At 42.9% G+C, this 17,038-nt stretch overlaps 2 protein-coding genes across 12 annotated transcripts in view; one reads left to right on the top strand and one right to left on the bottom strand.

Moving 5' to 3' along the window:
* kcnt2b (potassium sodium-activated channel subfamily T member 2b) overlaps window positions 1-8,525 on the bottom strand; it is a 42,378-nt gene extending 33,853 nt beyond the window's left edge. Inside the window, exons 1-9 of one of the 3 annotated variants that reach the window (XM_076752158.1) lie at window positions 8,192-8,525; window positions 8,029-8,097; window positions 7,748-7,886; window positions 7,440-7,634; window positions 6,550-6,688; window positions 6,368-6,443; window positions 6,134-6,243; window positions 5,535-5,619; window positions 2,798-4,341 (exon numbers count right to left, since the gene is read on the bottom strand). In XM_076752158.1, coding sequence (XP_076608273.1) covers window positions 4,189-4,341; window positions 5,535-5,619; window positions 6,134-6,243; window positions 6,368-6,443; window positions 6,550-6,688; window positions 7,440-7,634; window positions 7,748-7,886; window positions 8,029-8,097; window positions 8,192-8,509 — 1,284 coding nt within the window. In that variant the 5' untranslated portion in view covers window positions 8,510-8,525 and the 3' untranslated portion in view covers window positions 2,798-4,188. Of the gene's footprint in view, window positions 1-1,939; window positions 4,342-5,534; window positions 5,620-6,133; window positions 6,244-6,367; window positions 6,444-6,549; window positions 6,689-7,439; window positions 7,635-7,747; window positions 7,887-8,028; window positions 8,098-8,191 lie in introns of those variants that run through there. The other 2 variants (XM_076752156.1, XM_076752157.1) reach the window with 2 other exon arrangements.
* A 177-nt stretch (window positions 8,526-8,702) lies between these two features.
* The window catches only part of dnm2a (dynamin 2a), a 29,287-nt gene continuing 20,951 nt past the window's right edge, over window positions 8,703-17,038 (top strand). For all 9 annotated transcript variants that reach the window (XM_076752162.1, XM_076752167.1, XM_076752165.1 and 6 more), the window contains exons 1-3: window positions 8,703-9,174; window positions 15,542-15,615; window positions 15,848-15,997. In XM_076752162.1, the coding sequence (XP_076608277.1) occupies window positions 9,014-9,174; window positions 15,542-15,615; window positions 15,848-15,997 (385 nt within the window). In that variant the 5' untranslated portion in view covers window positions 8,703-9,013. The remainder of the gene's footprint in view (window positions 9,175-15,541; window positions 15,616-15,847; window positions 15,998-17,038) is intronic.

Raw genomic sequence — 17,038 nt, 5'->3', positions numbered from 1 at the left:
TGCTGGGACGCGGCGATACTGTATGGAGCTATCAGTGCACCTGGGCCAATGGGACTGTTTGGCTCTTCGGGGCTGTTAATTAAAGGCTACTCCTAGATTAATGCACCATGGCAGACAAACTCTGCATGATTCCACCATAATTAAGCTTCCTGTCGCTATCAATCACAGCTCATGCTTTCCTTCTAATCAGTCTGTTTTATAGTGGCTAATACTGCCGGGGTGCCAAGATCAACATCTTGACCCCTGTCAGTCTCTCTTTCTCTCTTGCAAATGTCCTTTGTAGATGAAAGCATTCGGATGCTCACACACACACACACTCACTTGGGGAGAGAGAGGCAAACACAGTTACACACATCAGAGATACAAAGGACTAAATTTCTACTTTGTAAGATACAAATGCTCATAATTAAGATCTTCCCACTATGTGAAACAGCGTGTGTGCACTGGACATCACAGCTCCACACTGTGACAAAACAAATGTAACATGCTCAGCCCACACAAGTTTAATTTGAACCTCGGTAACTTCTAGAGCCCTTAAAGTGATCGACACCATCCCTGAAAGCACTCATCCACGTCATGTGTTAAGAGGGTATTACAGCATCTGTGGCACACAGTCCTCTCAAACTGTCTCAGCAGCCTCTAAAGCAACAACATCAGTCACAACCACACTGTCACTATACACCTGTTCTGTTTCTGTTACATTCATTTGGTGAAATTATCCAAGTCCTTGTTAAATGTTTTCTTTTTTCCTGGCTCTTTTATAGTATGAGGAGCCTGGATTACATTAGAGCCCTTTTGTTTCTTCCAAGAAACAGGCAGCTGTCACTGAACGTCTGCAATCAGGTGACTGAGGTCACACTGCACTCTGGTTTGGAAACATTAGTCCTTGGGCAATAGCTGACAAATTACAGAAAGCCATAAGAGCACGCCATGAGTAAGCAGGCCTGCTTAGGCTTCATTCAGATACATAGTCTAATATTAGGATTTATCACTAAAAATGGACAATGCTGGATGCTTTTGGATAGATCACTTCACTGATATGATAAGCATTATTGACAGGCTTCTATAGCAGCATGTGGCAGTGTCTCTATAATGAAGCCGGCCAGTGGCTGGACTTGGATTGATCTCATCCATGCTTTCAAAAACAAGACCTCCCTATTATCCGATGTGAGACGTCCACTCAGGTCCAAAAGTGTTTTGATCCTAATTTCCACCCAGCAACAAGAGAGACCATGCGTGAAATGGAGGTTAAGGTTTTCCATTAGGCAGCATAATGAAATATCCAAATTAAGCAATGCATATCATACAGCAGGTGAAATCTACTGCCCTGTAAATGGAGTGTAAGCAAAGGTTAATTGCCATTTACTGAGAGCACCCACTTGAATCGCCTGTCCAGGTGGCAGACGCTTCATTGTAAATCTCGGGCTTCATGGCATGAGGAGTAACATAAAGAGGCTACTGTAGGTTTGCCTTTCGTCCTCGCTCTTCATTTCCTTCCTGCTTTATGACACCAAAGGATTTTTTGGTGTTCAAAATATATACATGTAAGATATGTTACTTGCATGACGTGAAAATAAATTGAATATTCCTGAGTAAATATTTAGTCTCCTGTTTTCTTTTGAGCATTTTTTTCATACGGTTTAATTAATAGACTGCTTTTGTGGGATAACATTGTATTAGCAGTTTTAGCAGCAGCAGCAGCCTCTGCGCTCACAGGGCAACTGGTAAACCTGTTGCAGCATCCCTAACAACAGCTGCACAGAAGGCAGTGGAATACTCCAACACATCCATACACCTGAGTCAACGAGATCACAGGCAGGGAATGCAAACGCAAAACAAATGAATACTTTTTAGACAAGATGATATGATGCTCTCATGGCGCACAGATGCGCAACGGATTCAGTGCGCCGTGCGTAAACGATGCAAGCGGCATCCTTACCTGTCGTCGGTCTGCCAGTCCCCGAGCAACAGGTCTCGGAACCGGTACCGAGGGGGCAGAGGGAGCACCTCCTTCTCCAGTTCGACCATGGTCCTCCTCCACAGAGCCCAGAGACAGATATCACAGCAAACCGCACCTCCAGACCGAGGAGGTGGACCCCCCAAGATCAACTCCGTTCCTCTTCTTTCTGCTATTCAAAACGGAGATTAATAACGAACACATTGATACGCCTCATGGCATCGTCTTCCACTTCCCTCCTAAACAGAAAAATCAGCTTGTTTCGTTTGAGCACCCGTCACAATGCAGCTCTACTTTTCTTCCCGCCGCGGCAACAGGTCGGGGATGTTCATCCGTCGGTGCGTCGAGGAGGCTGCACTTACTGTGACAGCTGGAGAGCAACTGGTTGTCTCTCTCAACACCAGCATCCTCCCTGCCTGAGCTACGCATGGACACACTGGCTGCAAATGAGTAGCCAACCGTTACACCGTAGATCGACCATTGCGACGACTTTTCATTTCAGGTATAACCAAAAAAAAAAAAAAAAAAAAAAAAGAAAGAAAGAAAGAAAGAAAGAAAGAAAGAAAGAAAAAGCAACAATAACACAAATGATAGTAAAATAATAAAACTGTCACACATATAGGCTACACGTGATCTGTCAGACTTCTGTGGAGATCTGCGCGTAATTTATTCGTGAGTCTAAACAACATTTACGTACATTTATTATTTCTGCATGGAGCGCCACAGCTTTTTTTTTATCATGTTAAGCGGGCTTCTAGGAACATTATGGGGTTGTAAATCTTATGCATCAGTCTAAGGAGGCACGTGTGGCATGTTTGGAACAGTCTTGCTGAAATATAGTACATGAGAGCACATTTATGACGTGACACCTTGTCAACTGAGCTCAGCAGGAAATATCCTCAAAAAACATCTCTCGCGTGACAAACAACCATAATCCTGTAATGCATTTAAAAACAATAATATCAGCACATTCAAAAGCGCTTCCTCTAAATGTGAGCTATTATACTTACGAATACAAAAGATCACCATAATGTTGTCAAAGCATGAATCCTTCTATAAATATTTAGTTAGCTCTTACTGTAACTCATTAACAAACACTTATAATTAAGAGCATAAGCACTTGTAAACTACTCTTATTATGCACAGGACCCACCATTTGTATTGTGACTACACTGCCGTTCAAGCGATCTGTTTTCCTGCCACTCACCACCTCACAGGTTTAATCTAGTAGAGCCTGTGGTCATAACAGAAGCTGTAATGAAATTCAAATGTGGTGCTCAAGAGGACTGTTGACTCAAAGCCACAGACAACAGGTGTTATTCAAATTAACTTCCAATGATTAATATTAATCACCCACAATGGAGCCTTTTGTAAACGAGCACCTCTGTAAGCTCCAAACAAAGCCGTCCCTCAGAGGGTCAGAAAGGATTAATGCCGATTGAATTGATGAGAAAACCAAGAATAACAATGGATAAGAGTGATTTGATACCACTTAGATGGATGCTGACTTTGCTTTGTGAATCATTCTGTTATCAGTGTTTTGTGCCCTCCTACATTTTTGCTCATGTGCCCGATCTTACTGAAATCAGCTGAATTGATATTTACTCTACTAGGAAACTTCTACAGCATATCGTTCTGCTTTACAGTTAGTCTGGCTCTGTTTTTTGTCTATCTTGCCCTCTGGTGGTCATCAGGACACAAGCACACAATCTGTAGCGAGCTAGTTTCATTTATCTGTTCAAACACTTAGCCGACAACTAACACCAGAATATATTTATTAATACTGTGCCTTTGGCAAAAATTAAATGTCTCTGTAATGCACTCAGGCACCAGGAATAACAAAAAAAAAAGGTTGACAGGAAGGCAAAACATTTCATTTCAAGTGGGTGGGCCGAGCTGTGTAGCCATGGTAACAACAAAAAAGTGTCTGAGCATATCAGAGGAGATAGTTCATGTGTTTCAAACCTCATTTAAACCCCATTCAGTCTCACATTATCATAATGTGCACGCTGAGGACAATTTGCAGAGGCTTAGTAAAGCAGGTTGTTGATCAGGCTTTATCCCTTCAGATCAAAAGCCACTTTCCTCATCGCCAACAATGCATGTACAAATATAAACAAAGAGTGGAAAGCAATCTCCTGTAAAAAGAGTCATTTAAAAGATATAAAATCCTCCTGTCACCGTTTGACATTTAGACCCCCATTTAGAGCACAACAGCTGCCTTCCAGGTTCTACTCCAGCGTAACGTTGACGGAGGCGAGAGCGTCCACAGCCCAGCCGGGGTACAGGTCACGAGAGGGAAACATTCGCTTCATGAACGTCTGTATAAACTCAGGGAATCGACCTTCCACAATGCTCTGCCGCACAGAGCGCATCAGGGTGAGCTGCAAAGAGAAATGTTTGATGAATTGTAGAAAAATAACGTGATTATTGATCTCCAGAGGGAAGTCATCTTCTCTGTATTTTAGACGGCGGGTCAGCTGCAGGTCAGCATCGTCACTGTGTCCAGTACCAATGTCTACTTGCTGCTATTTAACACGGCAACATTTTAGGGTAAAGTGAATGTTTCACAGCAATTAAATATTCGTCATGACATTTCAGTCTGGATCAAAGTGGTAGAGTGACAGCCCAACAGGAACTACTGACACAGACATCCCAGAGCCACCCTGCTAGTGCAGCTTCAATGGGAAAATGGGGGAAAAAAAAACCCAAAGAAATTAATATGTTGCATAATCAGACATCATCAGTTATGCTTTTTTAAGGCGAACATTATGTTTTGGGACAGATCTGTCAGAAGGAGACTCTCCACTGTTTTGATAATGGCAGCATCAAGGCAAGTTTGTGCCACTTTGAGGCACAGCGAGTGCTGACGCATTAAACGATTGTGACTGAGGCGAGGACATCGTCTGATTCACGTCACATGCATTTGCTAAGTTCAACATCTTTTGTCAGATTTCTGTCGGAGCAATTAAGACTTTGAGACACATTATGTAAATGTGTGGCTTGGGTTGATATCCCTCCATGACAGGATTGCAGATACAGACTCTAATGAACTGATAAAAGACACTCAATACATGCAGTAAGTGTCAAATATGGAAATCAGAGAAAAATAAATGATCATAAAACTGTAGTGATTTAAAGCTGCTGGATTGAAAAGTAAATATATTTTTATGCTAATGGAAATAGACTTTTAATTATGTTCACTTTTCTTTTTTAAGGAATATTAATAAAAACATATTATTGAGCAGGTCATATCTATTGTTCATTCATTTCATCCTCAGACAATATTACTGTCTGAATTTGACTGAAACAGCACGTTTAGCAGCATTTTGATTGACATTCATTCTCTGTCTCTCTCTCTTTTTAATTGACTGGAATATGACAGCAGTGACGACAGAAGTTAAAATGAGTTCAACAAAAAACTTTTAAAACTTGCTATTTTGGTCCAATCACTTCCATTTTCTCTGAGATAATGTGTTTTGTTGAGAGTTTAAATGTTTTTTGTTGTTATTTAGTCTTGATTTAATCTTGAGTTGTGATATGAGGTTGAGTGTTAAGAGACATTTCCAATACTGACCTGGTAGGCAATGTTATGGATGGTGATGTGATGCATGGCTGCAGTGTCACTCTTGAACAGAGCATGGAGGTAAGCCCGACTATGTCTGAAACAGACAACAGGCATATTGTTTGCATCTCCTTTACAGTAATGTCCAGTTTTATAATATAGATGTGGTACAAAATGTCTAAACACCAGGGCGCCATCCACCGGCACGGAACTGTAGCATTGATAGAAATGTGGCGATCCATACAGTTTAAGTATCCTCCTCTCACAACACACCCTAACTGCATTGTCTGCTGAAAACCATTTAAAGTAGCTGTAAGTCTACTTTGGTGTTTTATTATAGAGAAATCACATCACCCGAATACATAAAACAAAACAAAAATCACAGATTGCGCTAGTTTTGCATCGCCAACATGTCCCTCCGTTGGACCAAAAAGAAGTGGGCAAACAAGTCCACATGTGGTCTTCTTGGGTAGAACAGTCCTTTATACATGCCAATATTTGTCCTGATGAGGATAAATGCTTTGAAAAACCCAAAAATAAAACAACAAGAATCATCATGTGAGCCAAACCTCCAGGCTTGTGCAATGATCTTTTGCTCGTTCTTGACTTACCTCTTGCAGGTGGGACATTGGCAGTCTGGGTCTATGGGCTGGAAGTCCTTGGCATACTGCTTTTGTTTTACTTGGAGAGATCCCCAAGGCACCAAGGCAGAGCCAAACCTCTGCAGTAAAAGAAACACAACTGTCAGAAATACAGCTAAAATCAGTTTTTGATATGGAAATACGTGTAGCTGCTAAATGACCATTTAAAAGTGATTATTAGTGTGTGAGGTGAAGAGAGCTTACTGCAGTGCGGGTGGGGAACACGCAGTCAAACATATCACATCCCAGAGCTACACACACCACCAGATCCACAGCATACCTGCAGCACATGAGGGTCACACATGCTCTTATGTCAACTTAGAAAACCATAAAGCATCTAACGGCACAGCTCTCAGGAGATATTTTCAGCACACAGGCAAACGTACCCCACACCCATGAGATATCGAGGCTTTTCTCGAGGCAAGTGGTCAGTGCTCAGCGTGACCATCCGCCAGAAGTCGTCCTTCTCCTCTCCTCCACTCAGGCCGCCGATGGCAAAACCGGGAACATCACGTTGAGTCATTGCTAACAGAAGGGTATAAAAAAAATAAACACAAGTTTGAACCCTTATCATCAGTGTCTCACTGTCAAACTGGCTGGTTTACAACTAGAACTCAACATTAAGGTGCATGTCTGCTTCCCTCGCCAACATACAGATGGCTGCCAAAATCTTAGCACAATATTCATGATCTTTAACTTTGATGGGAAATATCTTGTATTGCTGTATTCCTCTTCACATCCTGACACTCTGAACAAGATTATTACATCCAAGCATCTGTTTGGTTCACGTATGCCTCCTCATCGGATCGGTACGTAAAAGCAAATTCATGGATACATGGAGTGGAAAAACATGACGTGTAAGCTTTCTAGTTAAACGTGGATTGAGTCACTCTGGAGAAAGACTGTTGATAATGTCATGTTTCCTTCTTCACAATGCTGTTACACGCTAGCGTGCCAGATTTATCGTTCCCCCAATCTCCACTTCCCTTCTCTGTCTCTGCACGAGCATGAACGCCACCTGTTGCTGGAATAGTGTTGTGTGACTCGATCCAAGCCACTTTGTTCATTTCCCATTTACAGAGCCAGAGCCGTGTGCACAAACCTCAACACTCTTTCTCCAGAATGACTCACCCATCCTTTAATTTAAGCCATTGGATTTTCAAAGTGTTTAAACATGTTCTTAGGCTCTATCCAAATATGATCAGTCCTCCAGCATGCTTGTCCATACCAACTATATAGTGATAAAAAGTGCCATAGGGCAGGCAGGATCTTTTACCATCTAGACAGGTCTTACGCAGCTCTGCATTCAACCCTCCCTGGATGATGGCAAAAAGGTTCTGTTTGTCTGGATTTTTATTGGCTGCTATGCAGCGGTCCAGCCAGCGAATGGACCTGTGCATTGCCTCCTCCACCCGTGGTCCTGTCACAGTACTGCTGACCACATCATCCAGCTGCATCATGATGTCTGACCCTGGAAGCAGACAGAGGAACAGGAAGATGGTTTTACAGCCACTGTGAAATTGAGGGGAATTTCAAAGTCTTTGTTATGTTATACTGATTCAAATTATTTTACTCCTCACGTACCCAGACTGTTCTGTATGCTGATGGATTTTTCAGGACTTAGGAGGATCTCTTTGCCGTCATAGGGGGACTTGAACTTTACCCCTTCCTCAGTGACCTCTGAGAGTTCAACAAGAGACACCATCTGAAACCCCCCGCTGTCCTGTAAGCAGAAGAAGGTGAGACACAAGACTTCAGCTAAAAGATCTACCCACCCCTTGCACTGATGGAAATATAAAACATAACCCCCTTCGTTCACCTCTTTCATCATCAATGATTGATTCAATTCGGAAAGCTTAACTCACAGTTAAAAGATTTCTCTTCCAGTTCATGAACCCATGCAAACCATTGGCTTTCTCGATCAAATCAGGACCCTGTAGGCAGTAAAGTTGAAGTGGGAAAAATACATTTACAAAAGAGAAGTTAGTTAGCCACTATTAAGTTCAAATGAATCCTGAGATTGCGTACCGGTCTCATGCCCAGGTGGTACGTGTTTCCAAGACAAATCTGACACCCAAGACCTTCCAGCTGATCCACAGTGATTCCCTTCAGAGTTCCCTGGGTACCGACAGGCATGAAAACCGGGGTGCTGACGGCGCAGTGTGGCAATATAAGATCACAAGCTCTTGCTTTTGTCACCGGACATTCAGCAACAATTCGCAGAATGAGGGGAGGCGCTGCAGATAACGTTTTCTTTAAGGTCATGTTGTTTGGCTTGTTTTCTAACGTGTTTGTATCAGCTCCATACTCTATGATAGCGGCCATGTTGCATTGAACATGTGACATGAAACGGTTGAAATTGTCAAACGCGTTGACCAATCAGGAATAAGAACTTTGTGTAGAGCGACGAACACGCCTTTTACATATCCAATCAGAATGCCGGCTTGGCGGAGGGATAGCAAAATTAGCCAATAAACCACGTAGTTTTACAGACAAGAGGCGGGTCTAAACTCACCGGTTTCGATCGGATGTCGTCTACCCTGACCGGATGGTGTTTGTGTAGAGGAAGTTTTGTTTTGCGAGTTTTCCGTCCGTTTCGACTGATTGAGTATTTAGTTAATGCGCTTGAAAGAACACGAAATGATATTAGTGTGAGTAGCATTGCCGGTCACCGCTCAAGTGTTCAAAGAGTGAATACAAGCCTGAGCTGTTTGAAGCGGCGGAAGTCAACACTTCAGAGTAACCCGAGAGCACCTTGCTGCTAAGCTAACGTTATCTATACAGTTAGCGCCGCTAGCATTCGCCTCTGGTCTGCGTTGTGTTGAAGGAGCTCTCAGAGCTAACGAAGCCATGGGGAACCGGGGCATGGAAGACCTGATTCCCCTCATCAACAAGCTTCAAGACGCTTTCAGCTCCATCGGCCAGAGTTGCAATTTAGACCTTCCTCAGATTGCTGTGGTCGGCGGACAGAGCGCTGGAAAAAGCTCAGTCTTGGAAAATTTTGTTGGCAGGTGAGTGATTGTGATTAATTAAGTTACGCATTGTGATTATCTCACAGTTTACATTGATTCTTGCATGGTCTAACATTCTCAAACTGTGTTTCTGATTGTCCAGTAGGTAAGATACGCTCGTTACTCAAACCTGTACGTAACGTCAATATGGAGTTACGGCGTAACGCACTGTGAAGTCAGGTGTACGAGTGCGTAACTCAAGTCGGGGACGGTTACGCACTTGAGTTACGCACTCGTCAACCTGCCTTAAAGTGGCTGCAGGTTAAGCAAGTTCCTGTAGATACGCCTTGTACCTGGCAAACTAGTTGTTTTAAAAATGTTTTTACGAAGTTTTGTGCACTCAGAGCTCTAGAGTAGGCTTTCTCACTTTGAATAAGGCAAACTTCGAACGACGATTTATACAAAAGTCAGATAGTTTATGTTCTTTACTCCGATGTTTCCAATATTTTCAATCATTTCCAATACTTTGCACAATATTTATGCTTTCTAAAGCTGCCAGTAAGTCTATTTTGTATCTGGTTCTTTCTTTATGCCCGGATATTTTGAGCATCACAAAGACCTGTATGTAAACATTTCTGTGCCACACCCAGAATGTCCTAAAGGGTTTGCATTCACTCGTAATTGTTATTTGGTCTGTGGCTCTCAGCTGTTGATTGGAGTTACATTTTGTCTCATAAGAGTTTGCTGTGAAATCAGTACGATCATCCGTTCATATGAGGGGGTACATGTTATTGGGAATCCCAGTAGAATAAAGCAGTAGAGGCAGATCAATCTAGCCACCTCTTTTCTTGAGAGATGTGGATTTTTGCAGTGCGTCTTATATAATGCGTCATTTTTGACCTCAAAGTGGTCTTTCATCAAGCGCATGTCTGTAGCAGACACAACTTCCCTTCCTATCTTCCTCTTTTGTAATTGTTTCTGACAAAACTTGAAAATAAAGGAAATAGGCTTGCTGTTTCTCCATTCTCCACGGTGTGAAGGTCAAACTACGGTGCGCCTGGACAGGCTGGTCCTGTTGTCCTCTCCCACATCAGCTGTGAGTGAGATCACCCGGCAGATAAAGAAACAAAACAACCTCGTTCTATAGCAGCTTGTTTAGCAGGTTTCCACCCCATTGAGAGACACACTGTGTGTGTAACCCAACCCACACAGAGATAGCACAATCACACGTACACATGCAGGCTGGCCAGCCAGAGAGGAGGAAGTACATTGGCTATGAAGATGGCATGCAGTCGGGCCTTTGGTTATAAACACACTGGCGAGAGCATGTCGTAACTGCTCTCAGGCAAGAATGCACATGCAGATTAGACTACCACTCAGTGCACATTAATTCAGATGAGTGGGACTTTACACTGTGAGAGCACTTGCCACATATCAGCTGTAATTAACATGAGACATTTCATGGTGACCAGCAACTGCTTTCTATGCCTGTTGCTGCTGTGCAGATGAACCTGAGGACCGATAAGGTGGAACAGTAGAAGTGAAACTCCCAGTTACAAGGTCGAGTCGTACTTCGGTCTCAAAGCACCTGGGGAGGTGCTGCATATCACTATAGAAACAGGCGTGCTTATGTTGAAGTGACTCATTGTTGATCTAAGGACTTGTTTGAGCTCAGGAGCAGCCAATATGCAACCCCAATACCAAAATTTCAATTCATATTCATTATATTCATATTCATAATTACAAATGCTGTAGAATAATGTATATGTAAATTATCTGTGGTTGCAGCTGACTTGAGCCCTGTGCAGAGGTGCTGTTGCTGTCAGTAGTAGTTGCTCTATGGTTTCACCAGTGGCTGAGGTCTTTTTCCTTGGCGTGTTGTGTGTGAAAGCCTGGCTTCATCCCTGAGCCCCCAGGCATGAAAATAATTCCTCTTTTCCTTTCTCTTGTGCCAAAGACAATAGAAATAGAGTCACTTAGTGCTGAGAGGAGACAATTTTCAAATCATAGACTGTGTGTTTTAGACACAGAGCATAGGTGCTCCTCCTTTTCTGTCTCCCGCCTGAACTCCATGCTGATGTCATAATCGATTGACTTAACTTACTCCTTCACGCTCTGTAGCTGGTAAAGGTTAAGCTATCATAACATGCAAGTCTGTCCTTGCTCAGTTTCTGCTTTACATTTTCTGTCTCCGATAGAGTAAGGGAAGTTAGACCATAATTGCTGTGTAGCTACTGTCTCTTAGTTGTCACTGTCCTGATTTTCAACCCCGGCAGGTCAGATGGGTTTGAGATTTCTCACTGTGCTGTGTTGACACATCTTGTTGATGTGATTTTGCCCTCTGTTCGCTCTAAGTTTGTTACTAGAGACCAGAACACATTGGGTGGCTGGTCTGCATTCTTTGCTGGACAGAAGCTAATCGAATCACTCTGGCTCAACAACCTCATGTGTTTGTGAATGTTTCTGTTTTTTTGGTAGAGGCGTGTGTGTTAGGGGTGGGCGACATGGCCAAAACTTTCTATCACACTACATGTAATTTTGTATCATGGTAACAGTATCTATCAGGTAATCTACAGTAATTGTCCTGTAAATTCAGTCAAGAACCAAAATCCACATCCACATAACAGAAGTTGCACCCTTTTACTAACAAGTTGTTCTTCATTTTGGCTTCACGGGGAAGCCTCCCTCTCTGTATTTATAATTTTGCTCTTCTCCTCCATGTTTTCTCGTCACCCTCTTCTTCTGTGGCAGTTGGCAAACCAGCTTAGAGATGCATTACCGCCACCAAGTGTTGCTCTCACGCCCCGTGAGAATGTGGTAAGCAGTCATGCCGCCCAAATTACGTTACCTTGTGAGGCAGCTGGTTCTGCAAGATCATGTGAGAACATGCGAGAATCCTGATCCTGAGAGCCCTGATTTTTGATCTTCCTCTAAATATATAGCAGACAGGATAGAAAGGATAGCTCCTGCAATGGAAAGGGCATTGCCAAATCTCTACCAGTGTACACATTTCTACCATTGCACAGTATATACCATCATATTGCCCAACCTTAGTGTATGTCTGTGTGCTGTTATCTTTGCATCTGCTGCACATTAATGGTAACAAATATTCAGTGTTTGAGACTTCATAGACCTTTCTCATTAGAAATGCAGGTGTAAGTGATAACAATCAAAATAGCGGCATTCCAGTGAGGCCATGGCCTTGGTACTGCACATGCTGCTTCACTTGCATGGTTTACTCATCAAGGAACCATTATCAGTGCTATTAGTGTGCTAGTTCTATTGTAAGTCCAAATGTCCACTGTGAAATTAGTCCAGGATGGTTATGTTGTGAGAAAAGCCAGCATATGTCCTCTCTCTCCATTCATTTGAGTTATTTTATTGGCCTGTCAACAATTTTGTGCGTGCCTTATTGGATCATAATTATATCTGAGTTGCGAGATGGTGATCAGGCCTGTGTCTCCTGTTTTGGCTGTGTTGTGATGTGATTGTCCCAGTGGAGACTAAAGACGTCATATCTAGCACTGCAAGCTGGCCTGGGTGGAGGCTGTTATCAGATCTGTGGCAAGTAGATGACGGAGAAACAAGTTTTTAAAGTGTGGAGCAGTTGTCCAAACTTTAGAGCTACACTAGATTAAAAACTGATTAAAAAACCTGCCACCTTTACCAAAATATGACCATTTCAGCATCATTGAAACCTATTTGTGAGTGTTGGTGGTAAATGCATTGCGACCGTTTGTAATTGTAGCAGGAAATTTACTCCAGGATGGTGGCATGGATATATATATGTAAAGAACTCTCAGCAGAAACGTCCAGCAGTCTGGATGCTTGTGTATGACACAGTGGACATCCTTGTGAGAAAGAAGCAAAGACAGCCAAGTGACAGAGAGCGAAGGGATTTTCCACTAAGCAGTTGGATTTCGGTAGTGCTTGAAAAGGCTTTGCTGCCTAGTGATGCCTCTGGGTACCCACAGTGACAGACTGTGGTGCGGGAATGCGGGTAGCCATAATTATATGTTCCTTGCCACACCAGAGACCTACAGGATAAGTCCCACCGAACCACGAACACATTTTTGTGTACTGCACCCTCCCGTGAGAGCGCACAATGACCTCAGAGTTTCACACACTGGTTTCCATGTTTGAAAACGAGCTCTGCCAGGCCTCTGTAGACTTGAGGAAGACCAGGATCAGCTGTGGCTGTTGCTCTGCCAGTTTGTAAGAGGCAGAGGCTGTTGGGGCAGGCAGGCAGGCAGGCAGGCAGGGGGAGGGGAGTTGGCTCTCCCATCCTCCCCCTGCCCTACTCTCTCTTTTGCTTTCTCTTTTGATAGAGGGAGGGAGGCTCACAGACTGATGCTCTTTGCTTGGCCATCCATAATGCATGACATGATACACAATCTGCTCAGCTTCGTCTATCATTTACAGCGCATCAATAATGTAATTCTGGCCTCTTGCTTCTTTTCAATATGCCACCGCTATTTATTCCATTCTGTCTATGAAGACTGACTGGTTTAATTCTGAAATTCTGAACTCGCATTTTGTCTTTTCACAAGAGCATTTTTGATCAAACACTTTCTTTGTGTGTCTTTTAAACTCGATTGCTGCTTCATTGTGTTTGGTGCAAATCTTTGACCAGTGGCCACTTGTTGACTCAATGAGGCAGTGTTTGACTGCTGAAAAGTGAGAGTTGCGTACATTCACACTTATTGTGACCTCTCAGCTCAGTGGCATCTTGCTGCCATTTTCTGTGTCCAGTCTGTTTAGTTTATCCTTTCCCTCAGCCTACGGTCACATTGTTCTTTAACTCGAACTCCCTCCCTCCCTTGCTCCTGTTCCTCATCCAGGGCTTTCTATACTGTCCGCCGTGTGCACAAATGACTGCATGCTCCACATTATGTGCATGACACAGCACCAGTGCTGAACCACAGACCTGTGGGTTTTTGCTGATGTAAGGAACATCCAGAACATTCCCCACTGTTTCACCACAGGACTACAGTCTAGGAAGAGCGGGCAGTATGTAGTGTGGCAGCTCCTCTCTTTTCTCCTGTTCTGTGGCTGACACATTGCTTCCAGTATGAAGTCAGCAGGCAGCCTGAGCACCTCCATAGTCCCCTCAGGCCTGTATGTCTGGCAATAGGGAGGAAAAGGAGAATGTGGGCTAGTGACATGCTCAGTTCTGCTATGATTGTTCCAGGACTGAGGCTGGTGATTGCCACCAGATGTAGTATGTTTGCAGAGCAGCAGAGGGGCCTTCAGAATTGGGAGGGGAGTGCAGAAGACTGGGTGGAGGAGCCTAGTCTGAGGGCTGACTAAGCAACTTTGGCTATGTGGTTAGAAATTCCTCAGGTGCCCTGTCACTTTAAGAAGAACAAACAGCCAACTGTAAGAAAGTTCTCAATGCTTCCTATAGGCTGGTGTCTTGATAATACACCAGCAGCACTTGCTGTGGGTTGTTCACTACCATCTCATACTTCATGTAATGCATTGCATTGTACAATTGTCATGATAAAGTTTGTAATGTCCACACAGCACAAAGTCAAGGCGCAGGCTGGTGTGGGTAAGGCGTTATCATGGGGAATATCTCTCTTATTGACACAGTCAGAGCTCACACAAAGCTAACAGTAGCAAGCTGAAAGCGTGGGACTTCCCTGTCCTTTAAATAGGCTGTAGATGGAGCAGTTTGATTGTTCAGTGACATCATCAATCGGAATTTCCATTGAGCTTTTCCAATGTAAAGTCAGTTTTTCCAAACATAACTTTCTCCTCAAGTTGGAAATCAGCTCTTCAAGATGCTAATGACATGGAGTGGCATGTTTTGTTGGTGGCCCGTTGATACAGAGACGGTTAAGCAGCCAAAAGTGAAAATGATTTAGGAGGACAGCCACTTTAACTGCCTGTGGACTTACTCTGAGTCTGTGGTCCTGCAGATTTTGTTTGAGATATTGCATCAACATGAGCATCACTTGAATATAGGTCTTACAGCTGTGAATCAAGAACTGTACTGTATTCATATTCTAGTGCAGCGGCTCCAGGATTTGTCTGTAAATTAGATTATCATTGCAGTCTTTTCAGTTCAGCGCAAGGAGAGAGTTGTTCAAAATCCCGAATTAAAAGTGAGCTGAAGTGTAGAATATAGGTTGGTTTTCCCCATTACAGCAAGAGCAACAGCAAAAGTGGGTGTGCGTGACCTGATCTGTGAAGCTCTAATAACGACAGAAGATGACTGTCAGACTCGATTTGTTGTGAGACAAGTTGGAGGTGTGAAATTTCCACGTGCCCATCAATTTATCAAATGTCACGCTGTGAGGAAATGGACATTGAGTATAATGAATAATTCCTGATTCCCCCCCCCGTTTTGATTTCCTTCATTTTCGTCCTTTTTTTCAGCCTGCAATTGTGGTATTTATTTTTCTCTATCTCTCTCACTCAGGGACTTTCTTCCACGTGGATCAGGCATTGTTACCCGAAGACCTCTCATTTTGCAGCTGGTCAACAATAAAGCAGGTGAGTGTACTGCTCCTGTGCATAGCCACATCCCCGTCTCCTTTTATCACCGCTATGCATATGGCCTCTCTGTCACAGTGCCTGGAGCTAAGCTCACTGTCTGCGGTTTGCTACCTTCATCTCTTTAATTTAATATTCTCTCCTTATCTGTCTCCCCTGCTCCTTCTTTTTCTTTATCCTTTTCTCTCCCTCCACCCTCCCCTCATGTGCGTCCCTTTGACCCCATGTGTAGAGTATGCTGAATTCCTGCACTGCAAAGGGAAGAAGTTTGTGGATTTCGATGAAGTGCGGTCAGAAATCGAGGCAGAGACCGACAGGATAACAGGCTCCAACAAAGGCATCTCTCCCATCCCGATTAACCTGAGAGTTTACTCCCCACACGGTAAAGCACACATACATAACACACTGTGCTATTTGGCCAATGTAAAGTAAATTTGCACATTATACGACGAGATATAAAATGAGACAATATGAATGTGTCAACCATCAGAAATTTTCCCCCTGCTGTTTATACTGTGGTATCTATCATTTGAATACTTCCAGTTGTGTTAGATTAGAATAATAATATTGTACCAAATCAGTATGTTAAGGTCATATGTTTAATTCACATCACATTTGCTTAGATCCATAGATAACACCATATCTGTCATAATATTATTGATACCGTCTTGAAATATTTTATTCATATCGTACACCCTGAATGCAAAGAGAGCATGTCAAGGTTTTTCTTTGCTGCTGACATCTGCCCCTGTTGTGCTTTGCAATAAAACACTGAAAAGCTAAGACGCTTTTTGAATGTTCTAATGTGTTTTTACTCCATCACTGAACGGCTGTCACATACATCGATTCATCTCGTTGGGGGCGATGTCGCAGGGAATTCACAAATGTCAAATTTGACATTTTCGTTTTTATTTCTGTCAGGAACTTTAACACTTGTTAAGTAATGAAAAAATTTAAAAAATAAATTAGACCTTCATCTACAACAGCATGAGTCTGCCTTGTCAAGTGACTCAAGCTGACACCTTCCCCCACCACCACAAACACCTTTTTACAGGTTCAACTGAGACGGATCGTGTACTTGTCTGTTGGTGTTTTAATGAAACGGGTGGAAAATAAAGTTGACACATGCATAAAAAAAACACAGGACTGTAATTATCCTTTGCTTACCATTTAAAAGAACATAGTAACAACACTAAATACGCCGTTTCCCGTCATTGAGAAACAAACATTAATGAGTCTCACGCTATCACGGCCTGGGTTTCCATTCAAATGCTCTATCAAATCAGTGATGTCTAGATACCCTGCTTTGTTAAGAAATATGAATGTTGTGCAAACACATTACTTCAATAAATGAGTGATACATTGGTGAGATATGTCAGGTTAATTTATATAGCACCAAGTCATAACAGAAGTTACCTCTCTG

Source organism: Chaetodon auriga, chromosome 16 (assembly GCF_051107435.1).
Source record: "Chaetodon auriga isolate fChaAug3 chromosome 16, fChaAug3.hap1, whole genome shotgun sequence".
Classification (NCBI taxonomy): domain Eukaryota; kingdom Metazoa; phylum Chordata; class Actinopteri; order Chaetodontiformes; family Chaetodontidae; genus Chaetodon; species Chaetodon auriga.
This window is presented reverse-complemented; position numbering and strand designations above follow the sequence as displayed.